The sequence below is a fragment of the Garra rufa genome, chromosome 22 (genome assembly GCF_049309525.1).
Source record: "Garra rufa chromosome 22, GarRuf1.0, whole genome shotgun sequence".
Taxonomy (NCBI): domain Eukaryota; kingdom Metazoa; phylum Chordata; class Actinopteri; order Cypriniformes; family Cyprinidae; genus Garra; species Garra rufa.
The window spans coordinates 18,111,531-18,138,245 of record NC_133382.1 but is presented as its reverse complement, the minus strand read 5'-3'; the positions used below and the strand labels follow the sequence as shown (position 1 = coordinate 18,138,245).

At 42.5% G+C, this 26,715-nt stretch overlaps 1 protein-coding gene across 4 annotated transcripts; it reads left to right on the top strand.

The window, feature by feature from the left end:
- Window positions 1-1,831: 1,831 nt before the first annotated feature.
- On the top strand, window positions 1,832-26,715 carry mpp3b (MAGUK p55 scaffold protein 3b). Of its 4 annotated transcripts, none has more exons than XM_073828268.1 (20): window positions 1,832-1,991; window positions 4,839-4,965; window positions 5,210-5,328; window positions 5,411-5,488; window positions 14,644-14,724; window positions 15,272-15,409; window positions 15,537-15,618; window positions 16,732-16,817; window positions 16,936-17,010; window positions 17,118-17,314; window positions 17,872-17,936; window positions 19,603-19,623; window positions 20,859-20,900; window positions 21,825-21,890; window positions 22,204-22,365; window positions 22,439-22,519; window positions 22,736-22,829; window positions 23,089-23,197; window positions 25,712-25,840; window positions 25,969-26,715. In XM_073828268.1, exons 2-20 carry the CDS (start codon window positions 4,941-4,943, stop codon window positions 26,146-26,148), a joined length of 1,830 nt encoding a protein of 609 aa, XP_073684369.1. In that variant the 5' UTR covers window positions 1,832-1,991; window positions 4,839-4,940; the 3' UTR covers window positions 26,149-26,715. The 4 variants fall into 4 exon arrangements, with proteins under 4 accessions (XP_073684369.1, XP_073684371.1, XP_073684372.1 ...); XM_073828269.1 differs by lacking the exon at window positions 1,832-1,991 and adding an exon at window positions 2,014-2,182; XM_073828270.1 differs by lacking the exon at window positions 21,825-21,890 and having other exon boundaries at window positions 1,833-1,991.

Here is a 26,715-nt window from a genome sequence, read left to right as displayed (position 1 = left end):
TTTTTCTCTCTGACCCAGGCTCCCCTCGTCAGAGACGCCCTGGCACACAGCTGGCCTCCGGGGCCCAAGTACGCCTTTCCCCCAGTGAGCCTCCTTGCACAGACCCTGTGCAAGATCCGGGAGGACGAGGAGAAGGTCTTGCTGGTCGCGCCATATTGGCCCACCCGGACCTGGTTTCCAGAACTCATTTCCCTCGCGGCAGCCCCTCCCTGGAAAATCCCCTTGAGGAAAGACCTTCTTTCTCAGGGGATGGGCACGATTTGGCACCCGCGCCCCGACCTGTGGAACCTTCATGTCTGGCTCCTGGACGGGACGCGTCAGACCTCGCCGGCTTTCCCCAGGCCGTGAGAAACACCATCATTCAGTCCCGAGTCCCCTCTATGAGGCAGGCTTATGCTCTGAGGTGGGGTCTGTTCGTTGACTGGTGCTCCTCTCGAGCTGAGGACCCACAGAGATGCATGATTGCAGTAGTGCTTTCCTTCCTGCAAGAGAAGTTGGAGCGCAGGCTGTCCCCTTCGACTCTCAAAGTCTACGTTGCTGCTATCGCGGCGTGTATCCCTAAAAGCCTTTATGGATATATTGAATTATTCTCATTTCCACATGTAAAGATCTCATGTGCTCCGCCCCCCCAACCCATGCTTCAGTACGTCTGGCATCTCTGGAAGGGCCTCCTTATTGGGCCTCAGGGCGTTGGGAAGGTTACGTTACAATACCGCCTGCGGACACGTCTGAAGAAGACTTGCCGGCACGTGGGGTTGTGCGTAACGCGGCGTCAGGGTCGTGGCCTTTTCCATAGGGCTAGTTCCCATGTAACGTCGTAGTGAAATTAGTTACATTCCCCTGCCACGACCTGACGGCGCGCTGACGCCGGCTCGATCGGCTCTTCAGCAAAAGCCTAACTGAGTGATGCGCGCGGCCATCTTATATACCCGTATGTACGGGGGCGTGGCCGGCGCGCACGTCCACTCGCCAATTTTCAATTGGCCTTTTTAATACGGCTCAGAGATGATTGGTCTTTCAAGCGAGTTCCCATGTAACGTCTCCGTTCCCTCCTTCAGGGAACGAGGGTTACCTTCGTAACCTAGACGATATCAGATTAATCCACACATTTTTATTGCACAATGGGAGGAACATTTTAACTGTTCATAAGGTGGATTGCCTGGTAGTTGGATTGCCTGGAACCTGTTCATGTGCCTGGTAGTCCTGATATTTGGGGCTCTGTAGCACCGGCCGGATGGTAAGAGTTCAAAAAGGGGATGGCTTGGATGTGAGGGGTCCATAGTGATTTTCTGAGCTCTTTTCCTCACTCTGGATGTATACAGTTCTTGAAGGGTGGGCAGAGGAGCACCAATAATCCTCTCGGCAGTCCGAACCGTTCAATATTACATATTGTAAAAAGGGCATAATAGGTGCCCCTTAAAGTATTGATTAATTTGCCACAAGGAGATATAGTATGAAAAAGATATAAAAGGTATAAAAGAGCAACAAAAAGGTATGATAACACAGCCTGCAATCTGAAATTATATACTTGACTCACTTGTCAACAAGAACATGCTGAAGTGTCAATTTCTGTCGCTATTCTGATCTTCTCTCCATGTATGCTACAAATGCATTTGATTATGAAAAATTGCAAATGGCAGGTTTTTGATGGAAACAAAGAACTCGCATAAGTATAAAACACTGTCCAGATTCAGCGGCGCTGACGATCAGCTATTGCCATATAACAGCAAGCATCATTAAATAAGAGAGAGAGAGAGAGAGAGAGAGAGAGAGAGAGAGAGAGAGAGAGAGAAAGAGAGAGAGAGAGGACCAGTGGGGGGATGGTGATAGAGCAAGAGATTGAATAAGGGAGGACTGAAGACTGTATGTACGAGGAAGGGGGGAGGCAACGAAGAACCGAGACACACTGAGCCAGTGTAGCAGGAATCGCCACAGAGATGCCGAGGGTCTTTCCATGAAAGGGTCTTTCACGCACGCACGGGCAGTGAAAGGTAAGAGATACGGGGGCGTTCTCCCTTTTGCATGCTGGGTGTATAATCCGCTCTGCAGACAGAGTGAGCAGCAGGGGGAAAGGATTCAGCACTTAAAAGGATCTCAGCATCCAGTGATGCATTTTTCACTGGCCACATTCCGTGACTGACAGTTTCGGAGAGACTCTGGGATGCACATCCGCTGGAATGAGGTGGGATGCTGGGTATACCTTAATATCTCTCAGATTCCCTTTAGTTTGTCACAGTAAATGCATTCAAAAAGCATTACCGAATTAGTTTAATTGAAAAATAGTGATTTAAATGTTGTATTGTGTGTGCTGCTTTTAGACTGTTTTGAGCCATTCTGAAGGTATTCCCTTGCACCTGTGATTTGTGTTTTGTCATGACTGTGTGTGGATCAGGTTTTACATACATTAGGAAAATGGCTCAATAAACATACTAAATAATGTCTCAATGGCAATATAAAAATGGAAAATGGTTTATATAAGGTTCATGTAGGTTTAGATGTATATAAGATGTAAGATACAGATATTATAATTTGCTATGTATAAAACCAGTGGAAGTCAATAAAAAGTCTACAGCGTGTATCATATGCAACGTGTCAATTTATGAATCTGCTTGTAAACACATTCTTCAGGTTCATATGCAATATCGTGACATGTTTTAATTTGATTGACAGGTCATTTTCTGATCATCTACTGAATCTGAATGAATTAGGCTGTATCCCATGAGGCTCAATGACTGCTGCTGATGTCATTTACGATAATCTTCTCCAAAGAGATTTAATTTGATGTGTTTGCTTGTGTCTACAAGCATTTATGTATATAATGCACACACACATACACACACCAAAAGAGAGCTAGAGCTGTCAGCACTAATGGTGGCCTTTAGCAGTGCGTGATAGTGAAAGGGACAGATGGTGGCAGAAGGGTGGCTGAATGACCTTGTCCCCCAGCAGGGCACGTTTTCAGTCTTACATGAATCATTCTGTAAGGGCGAGAACTGGGCAAAAGAACCCCTGTTCCTCTAGAGAAAGAGAGGATGACAAAAGGTCAGATAGAACAGGCCCAAGGTCTTCAGACTGCAAACCAAAAGGATTTGCAATTTGGAATTTGTACCATTTAGGTTTTGTGGCATTTTCTATATGATGTTTTCGCCAATGGTATTTTCAAATGGTAAGCTGGGCTGCAAAGTACTAGTAAGATGACCCTGATCTGAGCATATGTCTGGTGAGAATCTTCTCAATGCAGCTGCAGCATGTGAGGAAGATGGAGAGAGACACCGAGCAGCGTAATCTTTCCATCACGCACGTCATAATCAGAGCGAAAGGGAAATAGAAAGAGAGGGATACTTCTGGGCCTTTGAGAGAATCAGCTTGGATTAGTGGGCTTTCAGAAAACCAAAAGTCTGTAGTAAGGTTACAGCTTGTCTGGTACAAGCCGTACCAAAATTTCAGATAATGACACCCCTCAACATTTCATCACTTGTACTGGGGTTTTAAGCTCCTTGTGTCCTTGTATGAAGTATACAAAATGATAAATATCTCTGTCACAGATTTAATCTTTCATCAGCACAAGGATGTGATTTATGAAACCATAGCCCTCTGTTTGTATGATAATGGGCTTGGATTGATTTTTTTGCAGAAATTTAAAATCACAAAATATAGTCAATCAAACCACAATGTTGCAATGTATGTATTTCATGTAATAACAACAAATTACCATAAAATTTAGGATGAAACATGGCCAAGGAAATTCCCATATGTTGTTCCAATATTTTTGTTTCTTCTCATTTCATTTAGCACTAAATGTACTGTATTAGTGTAAATGCACTGTACATTGTGATGTTTTTTTTCTCTTTCATGCATTTATTCATTCATTCATTCATTCATTCAGTTAGTTAGGTTAGTTTAGTTTAGTTAATGTTTATTTAGTTTAGTGTCATGTGTCTTACCCTTACATCTATGAGTATTGGCCAATTTATGAACAGGCCACTAGAATGAACTCTCATGACTCATCATGGTGTTTTCTAGATCCAGTGGGATCATGGTAACATACAAAAGTTATTCTATGAGATAATACCTTAAAAAGGTTCTCCAATGGGATCTTTGTTTAAGTTGTCTGCCTTTTTAAGAAACTTATTTTTGAGCATTGCATTGAATGTTTAGTTTGAGCTGTAGACAGGCTAAATGAGTTAACCATAAACTATGCTTGCAATCAAACTGAAAACCATTATTTTCATACTAGGGAACTTCTTACAGTACTTTAGTGCAGAGTGTAACGTTTCATGTGATGTCTCTTTGGATAAAAAGCAGTGATAAAGTATTGATTGTTGTTGCCATGGGGATTATTTCCCTAGGGACTCATTTTCAAGAGAAGTGATCATATTTCTACTTACTTCACTCATTTACTGTGAACTGTACAGACCACCAGAATCTATATCCCCTCTAAAGAGAGATGCCTTTCTTCAGCTGACTCACAACAACATAGCATTCTATCCTGATTAAACTGAGAAGACTAAGTGTAATTTAGTTTAATGCCATTGCCATGCCTAATGACTATTGTCATATGTTTTATTCTCCCTCTCTCTTCTGTTTTTCTGTTTTCACCATGATGGGGTTTGTTACTTCATAACACAGCTAACCTCACCATGCAAACAACATTGGCATTTAAAGCCATTATAAATGAACAAATGAGCATAAAATATTATTACTCTGTATTTGTGTCATACAGGATTCGCCTCATTGATTTGATGTGCCACATCATTGCTGAACAGCTATTTACCACACAATCCATAGAAATATGGGTTTCCTAAAGTTGTATTGTGCATTTGTTTCTCTCTCTTAAGGTTTTGTGGATAACAGGCTTTTCAGATGAGCCTGCATTCTGAGTGACCCGAGAGAAGAGGAGAACCATTTTTCCTGTGTCTCTGTCTGTCTCATGAGCAGCCATGCCTGTTCTCTCACCTACCACAGGTACATCATACAGTAGCTGTGATCGTAAAATGAACTCACTTGATCATCATAATTAATATCAGTAATTTCTCCTTATTTAAAAGAAATGTACATATAAATAATTAAAAATATACATTCACATGATATTCCAATCATTTCAGAAGCCTTTTAAAAGCTGTTTTATATGGGAACATGTTGAGAACACATGATCGTATATATATATATATATATATATATTTTTTTTTTTTTTTTTTTAATCTTGCAGGTTTACATGAGATGCTAGCCCTTCTCACCTCGCAGCTGCATCCGGATGCTAATCATAAGGAGGACCTTGTCTTTCTCAGGGAGGTCTTCAGTGAGAGGAGCCTCAGCTATCTTATGAAAGTGCGCAAAGCTGGAGATAATGTCTAATATCCTAATAGTGTTTTTGTGAATGATTATTCATATGTACTGACCTTACCTGCAGATCCATGAGCGATTGAGGCAGTTCCAGCTCCAGAGCCCGACCCCAGTGCTCCACAGTGCATCCTGCCTGGCAGAAGACGTAAGTGGCATCTCTACCTTCTCAGACTGTGAACAATGAAATCTTCATTATATATTGTAAATATGACTTCATGCTAAAATATATACAGTCAAGCCCGAAATTATTCATACCCCTGGCAAATTCTGACTTAAAGTTACTTTTATTCAACTAGCAAGTTTTTTTTTTTTTTTTTTTTTGACTGGAAATGACACAGGATTCTCCCAGAAGATAATAAGACGATGTACAAGAGGCATCATTGTGGGAAGAAAAATGTTTCTCAGCTTTTATTTAAATTTGAACATTTACATAAATTTGAATTATTCATACCCTTTGCAAACTGTCACAGTCTATGGGAAAATCCAAAGTTCTATACCATTCCAAATAGTCCAATCATCCTAATTACCCTGATTCATTGGGAACAGCTGTTTTAATCGACTCAACAGGTGAAAAACAGAAGCTCTCTGCTGTTGGTTTGTGGACAGTCATGGCTAAGACAAAAGAGCTCACTGAGGATCTGCGGCTGCGCATTGTGGCTGCTCACAAGTCAGGAAAGGGCTATAAGACCATATCTTAATGTTTTGAAGTTCCAGTGGCTACAGTGCAAAGTATTATTTAAAAATACAAGACGTTCAGCACTGTGAAATATCTCAGAGGACGCGGTCGGAAGCCAAAAGTGACACCTGTGCTGGCCAGGAGGATAGTGAGAGAGGTAAAAAAGAATCTAAGGATCACCACCAAGGCCATCCTGATGAATTTGGGCTCTGCTGGTGGCAATATGTCAAGGCAGACAGTCCAATAAACACTGCACACCGCTGGGTTCCACGGACGCAGACCAAAGAGGACACCAGTTCTCCAGATAAGGCACACAAAAGCCCGCTTGGCCTTTGCAAATGCTCATCTGGACAAAGAAGAAGACTTCTGGTCTTCTGTTTTATGGTCAGATGAAACAAAAATTCAATTGTTTGGCCACAATGATGTAGCCTTCATTTGGCGTAAAAAAGGAGAAACCTTCAACCCTAAGAACACCGTCCCCACTGTCAAACATGGTGGTGGGAACCTAATGTTTTGGGGGTGTTTTTCAGCCGGTGGACCAGGGAACCTAATCACAGTAAACGGACAATACATCAAAATTCTCAACAACAACATCAGACAGTCTGCAGAGAAACTTGGCCTTGGGCACCAGTGGACATTTCAGCATGACAATGACCCAAAACACACAGCAAAAGTGGTGAAGAAATGGTTAGCAGACAAAAATATTAATGTTTTGCAGGGGCCCAGCCAGAGTCCTGACTTAAATCCAATTGAGAAACTGTGGAGGGAGCTAAAGATCAGGGTGATGGCAAGTAGACCCTCCAACCTAAAAGAGTTGGAGCTCATCACTAAAGATGAATGGGCAAAAATACCAGTGGAGACATGCAAAAAGCTGGTCAGCAATTATAGGAAGTGTTTGATTGCTGTAATAGCCAATAAAGGCTTTTCTATTGATTATTGAGAAGGACATGCCACTTTTTGTTCAAATGTAAATAAAAGATGAGTAATATTTTTTTCCACAATGATGCCTCTTGTACATCGTCTTATTATCTTTAGGGAGAAGCCTGTGTCATTTGTTGTTTAAAATATTGGTATCAGTACGATACCAAGACTACATTTTTTTTTTTAAGCATAGTGAACAAAAATACAGTAAGTACTGTAATATTGTGAAATGTTATTGCATTTTGTAATAACTGTTATTGTAATATATTTAAAAAAAAAAATTCCTGTAATGAAAAAGCCTTTACTTCATTCTTTAGTGTCACATGATTCATCAGAAATCATTCTAATATTCTTATTTGGGGCTCAAGAAACATTTCTTATTATTATAAGTTTTGATGGTTGATTTTTTTTTAATGGAAAATAAAAACAGTGATAAAAGGAGAAGTTCACTTCCGCAGCAAAAATTTACAAACAATTTACTCACCCCCTTGTCATCCAAGATGTTCATGTCTTTCTTTCTTCAAGAAATTATGCTTTTTGAAGAAAACATTTCAGGATTTCTCTTCATATAGTGGACTTCTATGGTGCCTGTGAGTATGAACTTCCAAAATGCAGTTTAAATGCAGAATCAAAGGGCTCTAAACAAGAAAGAAGGATCTTATCTAGTGGAACGATCAGTTCCCTTCCGGGAACTCGAGCCGCGTCAGGAACGCTATGGGGAACGCCATTGGCGGGCCGCACTCTGAACTATGTCTAACAACCAATGAATGACGGGGGTGACGTCACAGGCGCGGTGACGTCACCAACCAGGAAGTATAAAGCACGTGCGTTTGAAGCCGGCGGCAGCTTTTGTCATTCAGCGAGAGCGCTCTGTGTCTGTGTCTGTCTGTACCATACTGCTGTTTTTTCGTGTCCAGTTTGACACAATTTTATTTGAGTAGTATGGCTACACAACAACCTAGCAAAAAAGAGAGTTTGATGGCGGTTAAGCGCCCGCATAGGCAGTGTGTCCCTCCTTGCCAACGCTTCATTGTTGGTGGGGATACACACAGCCTATGTGTGGCTTGCTTGGGAGCGGAGCATGCACAGTCAGCCCTCGAAAAGGCTGGCTGTACGCACTGTGATCGCCTGCCGGTGCGTGTGCTTCGTTCCCGGAAAGCCCTCTTTGAGGAGGGGGCTTTCACTAGCGTGCCCCGTGGGTCTGGCCCCGCTGCCGCCGAGGCGGAGCGGCGGCTGCACTCGTGGGGCTCGCAGCTCGATCTGCTGGAGGGTATGGAGACGGGTGACCCCCTATCTCCGCCCTCACTCAGCGGATCGAGCGATCTCCTCCTGGATGTGGAAGCCCGCGCTGCGGTTTCTTCTCCCCCCGGGAGGAGGTCCCCGAGTTCCTCTTGTCTTCCTCCGAGGAGGTTGACATTGAAAGTGTAACAGAGGAACCACAACCGCCATCACGCTCGCCTCACTATGAGGAGCTCGTCGAGGTGCTGACTAATGCGGTAGCCAAACTGCACATTACATGGCCCGCAGAACAAAATCCCCCCCATGAGCCGCAGCGAAGCCGGTTAGATGACCGCTTCCTGCGGACGAAGTCAGCACCTCCAAAACGGAGCCTTCCCTTTTTCCCCGATCTCCACCAAGAGCTAGCGAGATCGTGGGAAAAGCCATACTCTTCCCGTCTCTTCTCCCCTGCCGAAAATTATGGAAATGTGGGGGGGGCAGAGGAGTATGGCTATAGGGCGATGCCACGGGTCGAACAGACGCTCGCGGGCTATCTGTCCCCCGGTTCGGCATCGTCCTTGAAGGCTCCGTCCTTGCCCACCAGGCCCCTTAAAGTTACATCTGGCCTGATGGGCAAGGCATACACGGCAGCAGGTCAAGCAGGGTCTTGCCTCCATACTATGGGCATCCTGCAAGCCTACCAGGCTGACCTGCTGAAGGAGTTCAGCAGCGGCGAGGAAGTTAGTGTCACAGAGATGCAAAAAACAGCAGATCTCGCTCTCCGCGCCACCAAGGAGGCCGCCCGTGCCGTTGGGCGGTCTATGGCAGCCCTGGTGGCCGCGGAGAGGCATCTCTGGCTGACCCTGTCCGATGTAAAAGAAAAGGACAGGGTCACGCTTCTGGACGCCCCCCTGCAACCATCTGGCCTCTTCGGTGCCGCGGTTGATACCGTCGTAGCCAGGCACCAGGAGGCCCGCAAGCAGGCGGCGGCGTTCAGAACGTTTCTTCCTCGCCGCGTGTTCTCCTCTGAGGCTGCTGCACCATCAAAGAAGCGGCCTCAGCCGTGTACGAGCTCCCATCGTGAGGCACAGAAACAGAGCGTTGCTGCCCGTGCTCCCCCGGCCCAGCCTAGGGGACCCGGAAAGCAACGCTCTAAGCCGGGGGCTTCTAAGACTAAGAGGCCTGACCTGAGGGTCGTCCTCCAGTCAAGGAAGTCCTCGGCTAAGCGGCCCTGACGGTTGTGGTTCAGGGCCGTTGAGGGCAGCCCCTCTCGAGGGGGTCTGCACCGTACCTCCAGGTGCGGGTTTCAGACCCCTTCGTGGCCCTCAGGAGATGAGTCAGCTAACCCTGCCAGTGTTACAGGGCGCGGCTATCTCCCGCGAACATCCTCTAGCTGTTCCGCCCGGAAACGTAGCGGCCCTGGAGAGTTCGCAGCCCCCGCGGGGGTCTCTCGAAGAGCTAGTTCAGGAGCTTCCTGCCAGTTCGCTGTTACAGGTCTCCGAGTTAGCTCCTCGAGCAAATCCAGACACCAGTCTCGAGAGGCTGGTACCCTTAGTGAACTTTCTGGCAGCGTGGAAGCTACTGCCAAGAGTCTCAGATTGGGTCCTGCGTACTGTAGAGAAAGGTTATGCTATCCAGTTCGGCGCCACGCCGCCACCTTTCAGTGGGGTTTTTCCAACTTTAGTAAGCCCCGAGCAGGGTCTGGTGATGGAACAAGAGGTAGAAACTCTTCTGAGGAAGGAGGCCATCGAGGTGGTCCCTCCTCAAGACAGGGAATCCGGGTTCTACAGCCGGTACTTCATTGTTCCAAAGAAGGATGGGGGGCTTCGGCCCATCTTAGATCTCAGGCTGCTAAATCGTTCAGTCAGGAAGCTGAAATTCAAGATGCTTACTGTCAGGCAGGTCGTGTCTCAAATCAGGTCCGAGGACTGGTTTGTCACGATAGATCTAAAAGACGCTTATTTTCACGTCTCCATCCTTCCTCAGCACAGGAAGTATCTCAGGTTCGCTTTCAGGGGCAAAGCTTACCAATACAGAGTGCTTCCTTTCGGCCTAGCTCTCTCACCCCGCACTTTCACGAAGTGTGTGGATGCTGCTCTGGCTCCGCTGCGACTCCAGGGCATCCGCATACTCAACTACATAGACGACTGGCTCATCCTAGCCAGCTCGGAGCAGTTAGCGGTTCAGCATCGAGGTGCTGTTCTCGCTCACATGAAAGAATTGGGGTTGAGACTCAACGCCAAGAAGAGTGTGCTCTCTCCACTACAGAAGACCACTTACTTAGGCGTAGTGTGGGACTCGGTCTCCATGCAGGCACGCATGTCTCCTGCACGAGTCGATTCCATACTGACTGCAGTGAATGCAGTAAAGCTAGGCCAGTCACTCACTGTCAAACAGTTTCAAGTACTGTTAGGTCTTATGGCAGCCGCTTCCAACGTGATACCTTTTGGACTGCTGCACATGAGACCACTACAGTGGTGGCTCAGGACCAGGGGGTTCTCCCCGAGGGGAAACCCATTCCGCAAGATCAAGGTCACGCGGCGCTGCCTACGTGCCTTGGCCATGTGGAGGAAACCCTGGTTCCTCTCTCAGGGACCGGTTCTGGGAGCGCCCGGTCGCCGCATCACGCTAGCGACCGACGCTTCCCTTACCGGTTGGGGAGCGGTCATGCGTGGCCGCTCAGCCCAAGGCCTATGGAGTGCCCACCATCTCTCGTGGCACATAAACCGCTTAGAGATGCTGGCAGTATTCCTGGCCCTAAAGAGGTTTCTCCCAGACCTAAGAAACAAACATGTGCTGGTCCGTACAGACAGCACTGCGGTGGTTTACTACATAAACCACCAAGGAGGACTCCGCTCACGCCCCTTGTACAAGCTGGCGTACCGGATACTCCTTTGGTCTCAAGAGAAATTCTTCTCCCTGAGAGGCCGAGGCCCGGGGAATGGATGCTTCACCCAGAGGTGGTGAAGCAGATCTGGAGAGTGTTTGGCCAGGCTCAGGTGGACCTGTTTGCGACTCAGGAGACATCGCACTGTCCCCTCTGGTACTCTCTAGTTCATCCAGCTCCACTGGGGCTGGATGCCATGGCACAGACGTGGCCGAGGCTGCGTCTGTACGCCTTTCCCCCGATCGTTCTGCTCCCGGGAGTTCTGGAACGGGTCCGTCGGTTTCAAGTGCGGCTGCTACTCGTAGCCCCGTACTGGCCGACCCAAGTGTGGTTCTCGGACCTGGTATCTCTCCTAGACGGCTCTCCGTGGGAGATTCCCGTCAGGAGGGACCTCCTGTCTCAGGCTGGGGGTGCAATATGCCACCCCCACCCAGAGAGGTGGAGGTTATGGGTGTGGCCCCTGAGGGGGCACAACTCATAGGAGCGGGTCTCTCAACCGAGGTTGTTGAGACCCTTCTCCAATCCAGAGCTCCCTCTACGAGGAAACTGTATGGCCTTAAGTGGAACTTATTCGCGAGATGGTGCCGCGAGCGCCACCTGGACCCAGTCAACTGCCCGGTCGGTACAGTTCTGGAGTTCCTACAGTCTCGCCTATCCGCAGGGCTAGCTCACTCCACTCTAAAGGTATACGTGGCGGCCATAAGTGCCTACCACGCCCCTTTAGGTGGCCTCTCAGTAGGTAGAGAGCCCTTGGTCATACGGTTCCTCCGCGGTGCGCTCAGGCTGAGGCCTCGAGTGACACCCAGGGTCCCCACGTGGGACCTCGCTGTGGTGCTAGAAGCTCTCTGCAAGCCTCCATTCGAGCCCATAGAGGAGTCTACGGATCGCGCCCTCACAGTTAAGACGGCGCTCCTGTTAGCACTCACCTCCCTCAAGAGAGTAGGCGATCTGCAGGCCCTTTCAGTGGCCCCATCTCATTTAGAGTTTGCCCCAGGGATGGCCAAGGCCTTTCTATATCCCAGGGTCGGGTACGTCCCGAAGGTCCCCTCCCTAGCACCGCAGCCAGTAACACTGCAGGCGTTTTATCCTCCTCCGTTCGCGGAGCCGAACCACAGGAAGTTAAATTGCATGTGCCCAGTCAGAGCCTTAGATGCTTACGTCCACAGAGCTGCCACGTGGCGTAGAACAGAGCAATTGTTTGTCTGTTACGGCCCCCCTAAGAGGGGGAGCCCAGCTTCAAAGCCCACTATTAGTAGATGGATCATCGATGCCATAACTACTGCTTACGAGTCCTCTGATCTCCCCTCACCGCTGGGACTCAAGGCTCACTCTACTCGGGGCATGAGTGCCTCGAGGGCTCTGACGGCAGGTGTTCCAATTCAAGACATCTGCAATGCTGCGGGTTAGTCCACGCCCCTAACATTCGTTAGGTATTACGAGCTCGACCTCAGAGCCGCTCCAGGCTCGGCTGTACTCTCGGCCTAGTGCGTTAGGCCTAGAGGGGCAGCCACCTCCCTAGCCAGGAGGAGACTTCTCAAGGCGCATTCTTTCTGCGGAAAGAAGAGAAGTCGTTTCGCCACTCATAAGAGATCTGCAAAACTTTACCCCTTTTGTCCGTGAAAGCTAGACAAAAGCCCTTTCAGTCCCTCTTGTTCTGGCAGAACCCCCAGACAAAGGACTAAGACCCCTCGTGAGCCCGAGGGCCGAGGGGTGCCTCTCGCACTGGCTGGCGAACCAGGCAGAGGTCACGGTTCTCGTGTGCCCGAGGGCCGAGAACTGTACAGCCCTCTTGTCCGCGGAATGCTAGACAATGGCTTAATTCTCCTCGTGTTCTGACGCAGGATGCTATCAGACCGAGTGTACTCCGGTCCCTCTGGTTTCTGGCTTTCCCCAGACCAAGGACTAAGACTCCTCGTCTGCCTTCACAGAAGGCCGAGGAGTGCCTCATGCACTGGCTGGCTACCAGGCAGAGGCACCTACTGTCTTCCCCGTGAGCCCGAGTGCCCTCTTGTCCGCGTAATGCTAGACAATGGCTTATTCCCTCGCGTCCTGGCGGAGCTCCAGGCCGAGCCTTGGATCCCTCTTGTTCTGGCTGAACCCCCAGACAAAGGATCACCCTCTCCTCGTGTGCCCGAGGGCCGAGGAGCCTTGAGGTCGAGCTCACCGTCCTCGTGGGTCTGCGGACCGAGGACTTCCCACACCATCTGTCCGCCGAGTGCTAGACAGTGGTCATTCGGTCCCTCTTGTTCTGGCTAACTCCCAGACAAAGGACTAAGACTCTGCGTGTGCCTGAGGGCCGTGGAGTACCTCTCGTTCTGGCTGGCGACCAGACAGAGGAAGACTACCATTCCTCGTGTGCCCGAGGGCCGAGGACTACAGGGCCTTCTTGTCCGCGTAATGCTAGACAAGGGCTCTCTCTTTTTCCACCCTGGTTGAGCAGACACTCGCAGGGCTCGGAAATTATGGGGGCGTTGGTAGTCTCGTTCCCCATAGCGTTCCTGACGCGGCTCGAGTTCCCGGAAGGGAACGTCTCGGGTTACGTATGTAACCTTAGTTCCCTGAGGGAACGAGACGCCGCGTCTCGGACCATAATTCCCGCACCCTGCGGCGCTCGCTTCATTCCTAAAAGAGCTGCCGCCGGCTTCAAACGCACGTGCTTTATACTTCCTGGTTGGTGACGTCACCGCGCCTGTGACGTCACCCCCGTCATTCATTGGTTGTTAGACATAGTTCAGAGTGCGGCCCGCCAATGGCGTTCCCCATAGCGTTCCTGACGCGGCGTCTCGTTCCCTCAGGGAACTAAGGTTACATACGTAACCCGAGACGTTTTTTTTATTTTTAAAAATGAAAATTTATATATTTTTTAACCTCAAATGCTTGTTTAGTCTAGCTCTTTGTGTACTCTGTGTATTCCGGTTCAACACAGTTAGGGTATGTCGAAAAACTCCTATTTCATTTTCTCCCCCAACTTCAAAATCGTCCTACATCACTCCAGAAGTACCAACCAAGTGTTTACAAAGTGAATGTGCAAAAAACGCTCTAACGCTCTTTACAAAAAAAGGTAAAACAGCGATGCAGGACGATTTTGAAGTTGAATGAGAAGAAAATGAGAAGCAAGTTTTTTGACACATTCTAACTATATTGAACCAGAATACACAGAGTACACGCAGAGGTTAAAAAATATATAAATTGTATATATATATATATATATATATATATATATATATATATATATTAGAAAATAACCGATAATTTCGCTATAAGACCCTTCTTCCTCAGCTGGGATCAATTAGAGCACTTTGAAGCTGCATTTAAACTGAATTTTGGAAGTTCAAACTCGCGGGCGCCATAGAAGTCCACTATATGGAGAAAAATCCTGAAAATGTTTTCCTCAAAAAACATAATTTCATTACAACTAAAGAAAGAAAGACATGAATGAGATTAATCTTGGATGACAAGGGGATGAGTTAATTATCTGTAAATTTTTGTTCTAGAAGTGAACTTCTCCTTTAAGTGTTTGTTTTTTTTCACTGTACATATAAATGTTGCCATGTTTTTGCATTTTTGATGACGTTGGTCTTGTGGTTTGCACTGACAGGTTGCAGAGGAGCTACAGAACGGACCACTGGAAGAAGATGAGAAAGAGCTATTAACACTTCTTACTGCTCCACATGTGAAGGTGTAAAACTCACACTTGTGTCCCTGTCTTTGTTGATTTTCCTAATTCATGTCTTTGTGGTGAATTTTCTAAAAAAAAAAATCTTTCATTAATGTATTATTTGGAATTTGGCCATAAAGTACAATTTTTTTTAAAGAATTCAGATCTACATAAACACCTCTTTAACTCCTAATAATCTGTCAATTTGAAAGCCACAACATCCGTATGTAAATATTATAACATATATGATGCTGACACAATAATTCCTGTTAAATCAGTATTTAAAATAAACTTGAAGTAATTAAGCTTAATTAATTTCTATTTGATAGTGTGTGGCATGACAAAATAGAATCAGATGACTTTTTACAGCCTTCTAATTAGACTTGCTTATTTCCTCCATGCGCCCCTGGCATCAGTTTCCTCTCCCCTCTCTTAAATTCCATTTTTTGTCAACTCATCTATGCCTACATACTAATTCTCTCTCTTTTCTATACACGTGCACATTCTTTTTTCCACAGCACTACTGGGTCAACTTGTCAACTTTTGTTGTGATTGTGATTGTGTTCAGGCAGTGCTAATGGTACATGACACGGTGGCACAGAAGAACTTTGAGCCTGTGCTCCCCCCTCTGCCGGATGATCTAGATGATGAACTGGAGGAAGAATCAGTGAAGATTGTGCGTTTGGTGAAGAATAAGGAACCTCTTGTGAGTTTTAAGATTGAGCTGTTTAGTCTATAAAATTGACTAATGTTTTAATGTACTGTCCATCATCATTAAGACATGCAAAAAATAGCCTTATATTTAATTTCTGCAATCAATTGTGTCTCTTTAGGGTGCGACCATCCGCAGGGACGAAGTAACTGGGGCAGTAGTGGTTGCTAGGATAATGAGGGGCGGGGCTGCAGACCGCAGTGGTGGGTGACAGACTGGTCCTTCCCCTTTTCAGCATAACATGTTTTTTCTCTGTTTTTTTTTTTCAACACTGTGGCTGGAAAACAGCAAAACCCCTTTCAGCAGATTTGATGTAACATAATCTGTGATGACGCAATCAGGGACCATCAAAGTCAAAAACTGTTGAATCTGTAAAACCCATGACAGACGACTCAATTCTCGATGGAGAGATAAAAAGAGGGAATTGAAAAACCATTTAGTCAAATGTTAAGCAAAGAATTTACTGAGAATCTCTCCTGTTAGAGATTCAAAATGACATTTAGAAAATTAGATGTCAGCAACAAGGGGAGAGTGTAATCACAGCAGAATCATTTTTTTTTTTAAATATTAATAGCATTCTGAGCAGCGGATTTTTCTTATCACAAGCAAAATATTGACTAAAATCCTTGAGATTATGCTTTGCTTTGGGATTACAGATTATAGTGGAAATATACAGAGCAGATTTGATGGTTGCCATGGAAATTCTGTTGAAATATGACGTGTACCTTGCAAGCTAAGTTGGTACTATTGTATAACGACATTAGTATGCAGAGTTATATGTTCACAAAAAGTTCCTAGAGACACAGCTGGCAGCTTTATTACTAAATTTAAAATGTGTTGTACCAGAAACTTTGTATCAGAGAATGTTGATGAAAAAAAAAAGTACAACCCTCAATTCACTGCAATCGCACAGCCAAAATATTTTGTGGAATTTGAAGAAAGCAGTGGCAACATGAAAACCAAAAATTATTAGTGATGTGGAGCTTTTTCAAGTGAGGAAAAGGCCAAGATTCTAGTAGAGAGATGTCAGAAGCTTGTAAGCAACTGGACACATCGTTTTGGGTTAGAAAGAATAAAAGATTCTGTATAAAACATAATTTATTTATTTTATAATTAGTTATTTCTTATATTTGTACATGAATTTTGAAATATAATTTTGATATATATCATGTAACATTTTTTAATAAAAATATATGAAATAGTATTTTCACTTAAGTTACGTCTTACATTTAGCAAAGCCTTAGACAGACTTACATTTTTGGACCTGGCTGTATTTTGAATGCACCATGATGACTGTTCACTGAATTCTCCTTTAGGTCTGGTACATGTCGGAGATGAGTTGAGGGAGGTCAATGGAAATCTCATTATACACAAACGTCCTGAGGAGATCAGCCAGATTCTGGTGTGTTCACTATTCCGTTTTACTGAGTCAAGCTGAGTCATTCCCATAAGATTTCTTATCTGAAAAAGCACTTACCTGATTTAGTGTCCTTGATTGTCTATTGTTTGTCGGGTTGCAGTCTCAGTCTCAGGGCTCGATCACTCTGAAGATAATCCCTGCCATTAAGGAGGAGGATAGATTCAAGGAGAGTAAGGTGAATGTAATCACTTTATTTGAATGTCCTAGGACAGAACAGATAGCAGCTGCTTCAAAATATATATGCAATGTTATATGCAATTTTATTTTATTTCCTTCTTTAAGGTCTATTTAAGAGCCCTGTTTGATTACACACCATTTGAAGACAAGGCCACACCCTGTCAGGAGGCAGGACTGCCTTTTACATGTGGGGACATTCTGCAGGTGGTGAGCCAAGACGACCCAACATGGTGGCAGGCAAAAAGAGTGGGAGACAGCAATCTGCGTGCCGGCCTCATTCCTTCAAGACAGTTCCAGGAGAGGTACACAACAAAAATCATGTCAACAGTTACCTTTCATTTACCCTTATTATTGCCATATAGACCAGATGTCCGTAATATGCAGAGATGGTCCAAGAGCAGATTATAAGGGGAGGCTGATTCTTCAGTTATTTGGATTTGTTTGTATACATTATTTCCCCTTTTTATGTAAATTACAAGCAGGTTTTATGATGTATTAAAATATAAATTAAACTGGTTTCAAATGTCTGATATTACTTGGCTATTAATAGAGATGTAATTAAATTTTTTTTACCAAAATTATGTTGCATTATTTTAATATCCATTCTGACCGGTCATTTTTTAAGCAAATCAGCCTCCTCGTGCAGTGTTTAATGGGCTATTACTGTACATATTTTTTAAATCTGTGCATCAGAGTTATGAATGTTAGCAGGTAAATCAATAATTTCATTTTGAATAAATATTTGAGAAGACTGTGTCTCGTCTCCCTGTGACAGTCCACCACTATAGGCCTTCTAAGACAAAGTGTTTGGTTTCTGCTTATTGTAACTATATATTGACTTTCTGTCCGAAATCTGCAGACGACTGCTGTATAGGATGAAAATGGGAACACACCAGAGCCCTAAATCACCTAGAGCAACACAATGTAAGTAAGAAGCAACTGGGTAGCTAACAGGAGTACAGTACTTACTACTTAACTAAAGACATGAGTTTCTTGTAAATATTTAAACAAACACTCTGTAAATGCACAAATTATTTAGCAGACTGCTGAACATCTCATATTTTTAGATGTGCGACTAACCCTTATAGAAAATATGGAAGCGTACCAGTCAAACCCAAATCGAGAGGAATGTTGGTATAGATTAACCAGTCTAGTCAGATCTTTCTCTTGTTGTCTGTTCCTAAGGGTTATACAAGGAGTGCAGTTCTATTTGTTAGGACAAATGTGACCCTGGACCACAAAACCAGCCATAAGGGTTAATTTTTTTTTTAATTGAGATTTATACATAATCTGAAAGATGAAATAAAATGTACGGGTTGTTAGGATAGCCTTAGAATTGCTTTAAAGTTGTCCAAATGTAGTTCTTAGCAATGCATATTACTAATCAAAAATTACATTTTGATATGTTTATGGTAGGAAATTTACAAAATATCATCATGGAACATGATCTTTACTTAATATCGGAATGATTTTTGGCATAAAAGAAAAATCGGTAACACTTTAGAATAGGGAACACTTATTCTCTATTAACTACGACTTTTCCCTTAATAAATTCCTAATTTGCTACTTATTAATAGTAAGTAAGGTAGTAAGTTTAGGTATTGGATAGGATTAGGAATGTAGAATAAGGTCATGTAGAATAAGGTATTAATATGTGCTTAATTCGTACTAATAAATGGCTAATATTTTAGTAATATGCATGCTAATTAGCAACTAGTTAAAGAGACCGTAAAATAAAGTGTTACCGAAAAAGGAATAATTTTGACCCCTACAATGTATTTTTGGTTGTTGCTACAAATACTTAAGGCTGGTTTTGTGGCCCAGGGTCACAAATGTCGTTCAGATGATCGCAAATGTTGTGTGTGGGTATAATCAGGGTACCAAAAAATTTAATTATTTAGTCTAAAACATAAATTTTAATTACATATTCTTTATTTACCAATGCTCTAATTTATACTGGGCAGTCTTTTTAAAAGTCCAGTTAAAAATAAAACAGGGTGCATAGGTTATTTGTATCTGGATTCAGACTACAATGGTCGCGCTGTATGTTTTTGACTCACTAAAAGAACCAGTATTTTGACGTATAATGCTACCTATCAGATTGTGCTACCAACACTACATTTGCATTGTTTTAAGGGTAGGTTTAGGGTTTGGGTAGGTATGAGAATTATTAAAGCCTCAAACCACATGAATATGATGCTGGTAGTACAGTCTGATTGGTAGCATTTTTCATTGCTTTTCTATTTTAATAGGAGATAGCAAAATCTGAATGGGTAGCACTCTGGCTTTTGCATGTGGCTCAGATGTTTCTTGCCATTACAGTTATTGCATCACATTCAATACTAAATTCACAACTAGCCCCATCCAAATTGCCGTATAATTATACTGAAATTTATATACTGAGTTTATGCGATTTTAAGAACAGGTAGGCCTATACATACAGGATAAACAAAGATTGCCAATGTACATATTTTAATCAAGCCCTATCACAAATGACTCTAGGCTACTTGCAAGATTCCATATTCATTTGCTTTTTATACTTATTCATGTTTCAGCAACTGTGTTTATTTCCTCATTCTGCTTACCTCAGGTGACCAAACTTGTGAAAAAGGTAGGTCATTTTAAGAAAAAAAATGTCATTATATATGAAATAATTAAAAGGTAACACTATTATTACAGTGTCCTTATTACTACACATTAGTTATGTAGTAACAAAAAATTATGCATAATTACAAACTCATTTAAAAAATGCAAATGCATTAAAAAAATGTAATAAAAACAAGAATCAAAACCAATGTGACTTGTTAAATCTCTTAAACCTTTATTTAACTGACAAAAAAAAAAAAATGTTTTCACTGATAAACTTTTGTTAATATATTTAAATGTTGATTTTGATAACTGCAACAGACTCCAAAAATATTGGGACAGAGGCTAGATAAAAGTGAAAATATTACAGTTGGGATGATTGGGTGAAAAAGCATCCACTAAAGTCTCACTTTTTGCAAGCAAAGACAAGGCATGGCTTACCACTTTGTGCCAAACTTACAGGAATAGTTCATCCCAAAAAAAAAAAAAAAAATAGAATTCTGTCATTATTTACTTACCTGATTTGTTCCAAATCTATACGTTTCTTTCTTCTGATGAACACAAAAAATATTTTGAATTAAGATAAATTCTCCTATTGAAAACTGTTGAGCAAAAATTCCACTTGCAAAACAGTAGCAGTTAGTATCATCAGTTCAATTAAAGTGTAATTAAAAAGAAAGGCCACATAACAGTTGCGAACTGTTTTGGAGTGTGTTGCAGCTATTAAAATCATAATTTGTAATAATTTGTAACAACTAATTAGGTCCATGAAAACATTTATTTTTGAAGAGTTGAATAAAGAGAATTACTATAACAAATAACATATTCTAGGTTTTTATTGTATTTTATTTATCGAAAATGTCTAATCATAAACACTAACCCTATAATAGGTACTTGTTGTTAATTAATATGACTCAGTACTTATTTATTTGCACTGTAACAAGGACACTTTAAAATAAAGTGTAACCTAATGAAATCTAAATATTTGTAAATCTGTAAAATGGGTATTTCAGGTATTTGTTACTAACTTAAAATTGTGTCTAGTCCATGAAAAGAACCCTTACATTTTGTATCAAGAAGACTCAAAATCTGAATACCCAGTAAATCCTTACGCTCAGTGCTTGCTGCTTCATTTTGCTGTTGTGGTTTTTTGACCTCTCCAATAACTCTGACCTATGAAATGTCCTTGTAAAGACTGATTCTCCTCTCCTGCCTGTACCCTTTCATCTATTGTGTTCTCCTGACTCACCCACCCTCCAGAGGACTATGACAGTGAGGGCAGTGTCAGCGGACAGCACGTAGGTGAGAGCTGGCACCTTGCCCACTGAATGCACTCCACATGGCTTTGGCTTTGGATGGTGCTTTTTGTGTGGTGTGGTGCGCTTTATATATCATCTGGTTTTGTTCTTCGGTACACTTCATCACAGAGCTCATGCGCTTGGCACATCCTAAGTTCCCAGCTATTAGTCACATCTTGAGCCCACTGCTCTGCTACTGGCTTCGGACAACTCCCTCTTTGAGTTTTAGTCACAGTGGTTTTTAGTGTGCTTTTTTGCTAAGAGGAAAATTGCCAGATTGATGCATTTACTGTTTGTGGTGCTTACTGCTTAAAGGGACAGTTCAACCGAAAAATAAAAATTCTGTAATTTACTCAGCCTTATGTTGTTCAGTTGAGCCTGTATGACTTTCTTACCTCTGTTGATGACAAAAAGAGAAACATTGAAGAATACACTAGCTGTTTTTTATCTTTATAATGGTGATAGAGCATTGTGCTAATATATATAAAAGTATTCTGAAGTCATACAGCAGTTTTTGTACAATAGACATGAATGAGATTAATTTAATTCAGCATGTTAAAATTTCATTGTTTCATGTTATATTGACATAAGCCTGACACATTTGACCTAAAGGCACTATATTTGCATTAATGTGGTTTCAGAGAATAAACAGTGGTGCTTTGTGTATCTTGACAGTCCCAGTCCCTATTCACTTTTATTTTATAGAAAAAAAAAACAGTTTTAGTGTTCTGCAAAATAAAGGTATGAAAGGTTTAAAACTTTTATTTTTGGAGAACTATAACTTTAAGCATGAACCACAGGTGCACTGCTATAGCCAGGGAACTATTGCTTTGGGCTAATGGCTCACACAGGCTTTGGCATGGCTGATAGCTTGTGACGGTCTCTATAGAACTATGCTGGATGTGTGATGGTCTAACATTAGTTGTAGTTTCTCCAAAGTGTAAGGCGGTGGCACCGTCCTGTGGCCAGGCATTTTCCTGGGAGTTTTACTCAGGTACCATGTTTCTTTCATACTTGTAAGGCGAATAGATGCATTGCTGCTCTAACTTATTCACTGCATATTAAATTTTACAAAGCAGATGAACAGCGTGTTGCTATTTTCCCCTGAGATGCAGCTGTTATGTAAAATCAGCAGCAGTGTGAGACACATGATATTTTTAGCCTGGAGGATGCACCTCTTTCCATCCTTGTCTTTTTGTCTGATCTTTGTGTTCATGTAATTCTGTCGTGTGTATTTCTGATTTTCTCTCTGTTTTTAGATGTTCTTTACCTATGTTAATCTATTGCAAAACCATCTGCTCTCACAGCAGGTCTAAGGAGAAGCTTCAGACTGAGCCGCAAAGATCACCAGGGTTCGACCAAAGAGTCTAATCCAGCAGAGTCTGCAGAGAATGAGTTCCTCATATATGAAGAGGTGACATTATACCAGATGAGAACCCAAGACAAACCAAGGCTTGTGGTGCTGATAGGTAAGATCCAAGGAATTTCCAAGGAATGTTTTTTTATTGGCATTCAGAATCTCATTTCATTTTTTCTCTCCAGGATCTCTTGGTGCTCGGATCAATGAGCTAAAGCAGAAGGTGATTGCTGAGAATCCTCATCGGTACGGTGTCGCTGTGCCACGTGAGTTTACATTTATCATTAGTCCAACTTTAGAATCTGTGGAGGTCTTGGCTGATACTGTACATCAAGAAGAGTTTATTCAGATTGATGACCTGAGGTTGAGGCTTCTAATTATTAAAACTTTATTTATTCTAATAACTACATATCATGTGTTTTAAAATCACATGTGACATTAACTGAAATTATAGTATAATTTGTGTAATCATTTTCTAACAGACACAACAAGACCCAGGAAGAGCCATGAGAAGGAAGGTGTAGAATACCACTTCATCTCCAAGCAGGCCTTTGAGGCTGACATCCAATCAAATAAGTATGTTATTTGAAATGTTTTTAATATCTATTGTAACACATCTGTCTGCCATTTTGTTAAAGACATAGGTCACCCAAAAACTTTTTTGGCTACCATCTGTTGTAACTAAAATTTTCGTCTTATGTTTAAAGGAAAAGAAAAAGTGAGTAAATTCTGACAGAATTTTCATTTTTGGGTGAACTATCCTTTTAACTGGTGTGACAAATTTTAATTTTACTGTTGTGTGAACTGACACAAAACATACATTGTGTATACGTAGGTTTATTGAATATGGTGAATATAAGAATAACCAATATGGGACGAGTCTGGAGTCAATCCGGAGTGTCCTGGCGAGAAATAAAGTATGTCTGGTAGATGTTCAACCTGAGGTAAATATAACATTCTGTCATTGCAATTATTGCCAGTATTGGCTTTTTTCTGTATTTCTGATTCTGAGCTCTGGTCATCTGTAATGTGAAGTAATACATAATTCATTTAAAGGTCCACTAAAGTGCTTGAAATACACAGCGTTATTCTAAGTGTGATGACATTTCAAGTGAAACAGGAAGACAGGGCAGAACATATCTTACTTTTTTCAAAATGGCCAATAGCGTTTTATTTATATCACAGCTTGGATCAGAGCCGATAAGCTTGGTAAAGCTGTATTTGACAGCATACAACAGCAACAATCTCATCCATATTGCTATAAAATATTAGCCTGGAAAAATCCAGACCCTAATCTATTAAGATTAAGGGTCTGGGATCGAGCAATGAAAACTGCCTAACTCGAGGGGCGGCACCAAGCATGCATTTGAAACTCTAACTGCACGCAATTGGATAACGCCACGACCAATCACAACAATACACGCTTAGCTACCAGCAGAGCTAAATGATGTTTCATTAACAAAGTTCGTAAACATCACAAGTCAATCAGCGCCATAGGTTTAAATACAGCTGACTCACCTTAATTCACTCAATGGTTTATCAGTAACCCTCCACCACCCCATCTCATCACTCCGAGTTCTCGCTACTTCTATTGGGGGGTAACGTACTCTGTTGTTTCGTACAAGTTGTTTCAAACAACTTGTTGTTCATCTGTAGCGACAGCGATCTTTCAAAGTTTACTACATGATTCGGACATCACAGCGCTGTCATCATCAGCTTAGCTCGCCTCTGGCCCGCCTACATCAGATACACCGATTTGATTGGTTCCCACAACTGCTTACGTATTGCAGTAACCTGCATCATTGCTCGATGCCAGAGTGTCTTGCAGAGACAATTCAAATTGTGCTCTCGCGAGACCTCTGGATTTCCAGGGTAATAAAATATAGCTTTCTGTGTAGAATTTAAATAGGTCCAAATACATTTTGTGGTCATTGCTGATTCATGCATACAATCCGCTCCATGCTATTGTGTCTCTGGACCGGAGCAGACTGTGTGCACACTGTTCGTGTGACTGTCGTGGCAAAAATCAAACGACTCTCAACGCGTAAGAGACAAATTCACTCTTAAGGTCTTTAGAAGGTTTATTTCTTGCAAGAAAGGTCAGACAGTCATACAGGAACACAGGTTGCTGCAGAGTGTGAGGAGGGAGGGTTTCCACTTTTATATCTCTTCCCTAGTCTTCAAGGTTACATCTCCTAACAGCCTGTAACTTTCCACACATAAGGAAACAGGGAAACACATTCTACTATATCATATTCCCAAGACTCAAATCCTTATGTTTTGGGGCCCTGATACCTTTACCTCATATCATCTCCAGAGCAGATTTAGATAAAGCAGAAACCTACACAATATTTCATAAGCATATATGATAAGTAAAATGAATTTTTCTTCCACAGTCACACAGAGCAAAATCAGATTTCTTTCAACACAATGGAAAGCATATTTACACTGTCTAAACTATCCAATTGGTCATTACGTGCCATTCACCGTACAGAAAATACAACAAGTGACCAGTTTTAGCCATAGCTTCAGCGTCTATTTTCGAGATCATTTGATTGGACAGAAAGTTTGATGAGAAGCGGAATTGCAGGGTGATGTCATTAAAATCATTGATCTATATTGTTAAGTTAGAGACTAAGTTTTGAAGACTTATATCTTCTAAATGTGAATTTTGTCATTGTTTTCGAGCACACTAGCTTAATTGAAATGTTTTGGCTTTTAGTATGAATATGTTAGCCAAAACATTTAAATTTTGAATTCATGGGGACTTGAAATAAAAGAGTAATTGCACTGAACTTGTGATCATTAAGAACTTTCTTTGCATTGAAATTAATAACTTTGATTTTTTGATAAAACTTTATTATATTTTGCATAGCAAAAAGTCATACAGGTTTATAGGTATTGAATTATAGTCATTTGTAAGTCACTTTGTAAAAGTGTTTGCTAATAAATAAATGTGTAAATAGTGATCTCTTGCACAGGTGTAATGTTTCTACAAGGGCTGCAACTAACGATTATTTTGATGATCGATTAGTTGGCCGATTATTTTTTCGTTTAATCTGTGACAAATTTGTGACATTTAAAAATAAGGATATGATCGTAAACGGAAAGTTTTTGCTCTGAGGATGCACGCACATCAGTCAAAGTGCCTAACAAGGCAAGCCATTACACTAATGCATTCGTTTAAAGCTTAAAATAAAAAAGTCTCATGTTTTGGGCAGCATGGATTACATACATCTACTCCACTATTTTTAGATGCATTTTGTCCATAGAAGGTATTATATTGCTATAATTTGATGCGACCGCTTTCATTATCGATAATAATTGATTTTATCGATTAGTTGTAGCAAGCCCTAGTTTCTACTCAACCTAATTTTGATTTGAATCTAGAACTTTTGCCCTCAGCAGAGGTCTTGATTTTTGTTGCTAGTTTATATCTTTTTTACTCTAATTCTCAGGCCCTGAAAATCCTTCGTACAGCAGAATTTAAGCCCTATGTGATCTTTGTGAAGCCACGCATCCCTGAGATTCGTCTGCAACGTAGCTCTCCCACATCACCAGGAAGGGGTGACAATGGACAAATCACAGTGAGACTGATTTATATCACCATACTACCCAAATGCAGCTAGTAATTCTCTCTCATTCAACTCATATTGCACACAGTGAGCGAAAACTCTCTTTTTCTATTTCTCTTTCTCTCTCCTCTTGTGAAAAGGATGAAGACCTGCAGGACATGAGGCAGTCAGCCGAACAGATGGACCAGCAATATGGCCACCTAGTGGACAGGGTCCTGGTTAAGGAGGACTCTGCCAGTGCCTGTGTAGAGCTGAGGAATATTCTGGAACGACTCGAGAGGGAGCCACAGTGGGTGCCTGTCAGCTGGGTCCGATCTTGATCCTCCCTACTTCCTTAAATTAAAACACTCACATATGGTGTAATAAAAACATAGACCTCTCTGCCTCTTTCTGAGTCTGCTGTCTGCCAGTTTCTGTTTCATCCTGTGCGACTGAAGTAATACAAAGCAAAATACAAGTGCCGTCTGAGTTGTTGAAACTGAAGTCTGTTGTACTGCGCTAGTGGTGAAGATTTCTGTTCATAGGATTTTGCATGGAAGTAGCATTGACAAGAAATGTATTACTAATATCTGAAAGAATTTGTTTTCTGTGGAAAGAAAATGGTTGTCCTTATTTCTGTCGAGTGAGCTGCACAAATAAACATCAAATGAGGACAGGACCATTTAAATGAGAGGACAACACTGACTCAGGTTTACTCACTGTGTCAAAGCTGGTTTCTGCCAGGCAAACCATCCAGTGTGAAAGTCTTTTGTTTTGTTATCTTCAACTTATGCTGGCTGTGTATATTTAGTCAAATGTAAATGGGAATGATGTAAAATATTATACTGTATATTTGCAAACAATTTCAGTGTTTATACTTGTGTAAAATAAAATTTTGTATTTGGTCA

Excerpts from the sequence above, each read along its gene's own strand:
- mpp3b (XM_073828268.1), top strand. The coding sequence starts at position 4,941 with ATGCCTGTTCTCTCACCTACCACAG. Across the intron at positions 15,410-15,536 it reads TGAAGAATAAGGAACCTCTT|GGTGCGACCATCCGCAGGGA; the intron begins GTGAGTTTTAAG and ends GTGTCTCTTTAG. Across the intron at positions 22,520-22,735 it reads GTACGGTGTCGCTGTGCCAC|ACACAACAAGACCCAGGAAG; the intron begins GTGAGTTTACAT and ends ATTTTCTAACAG.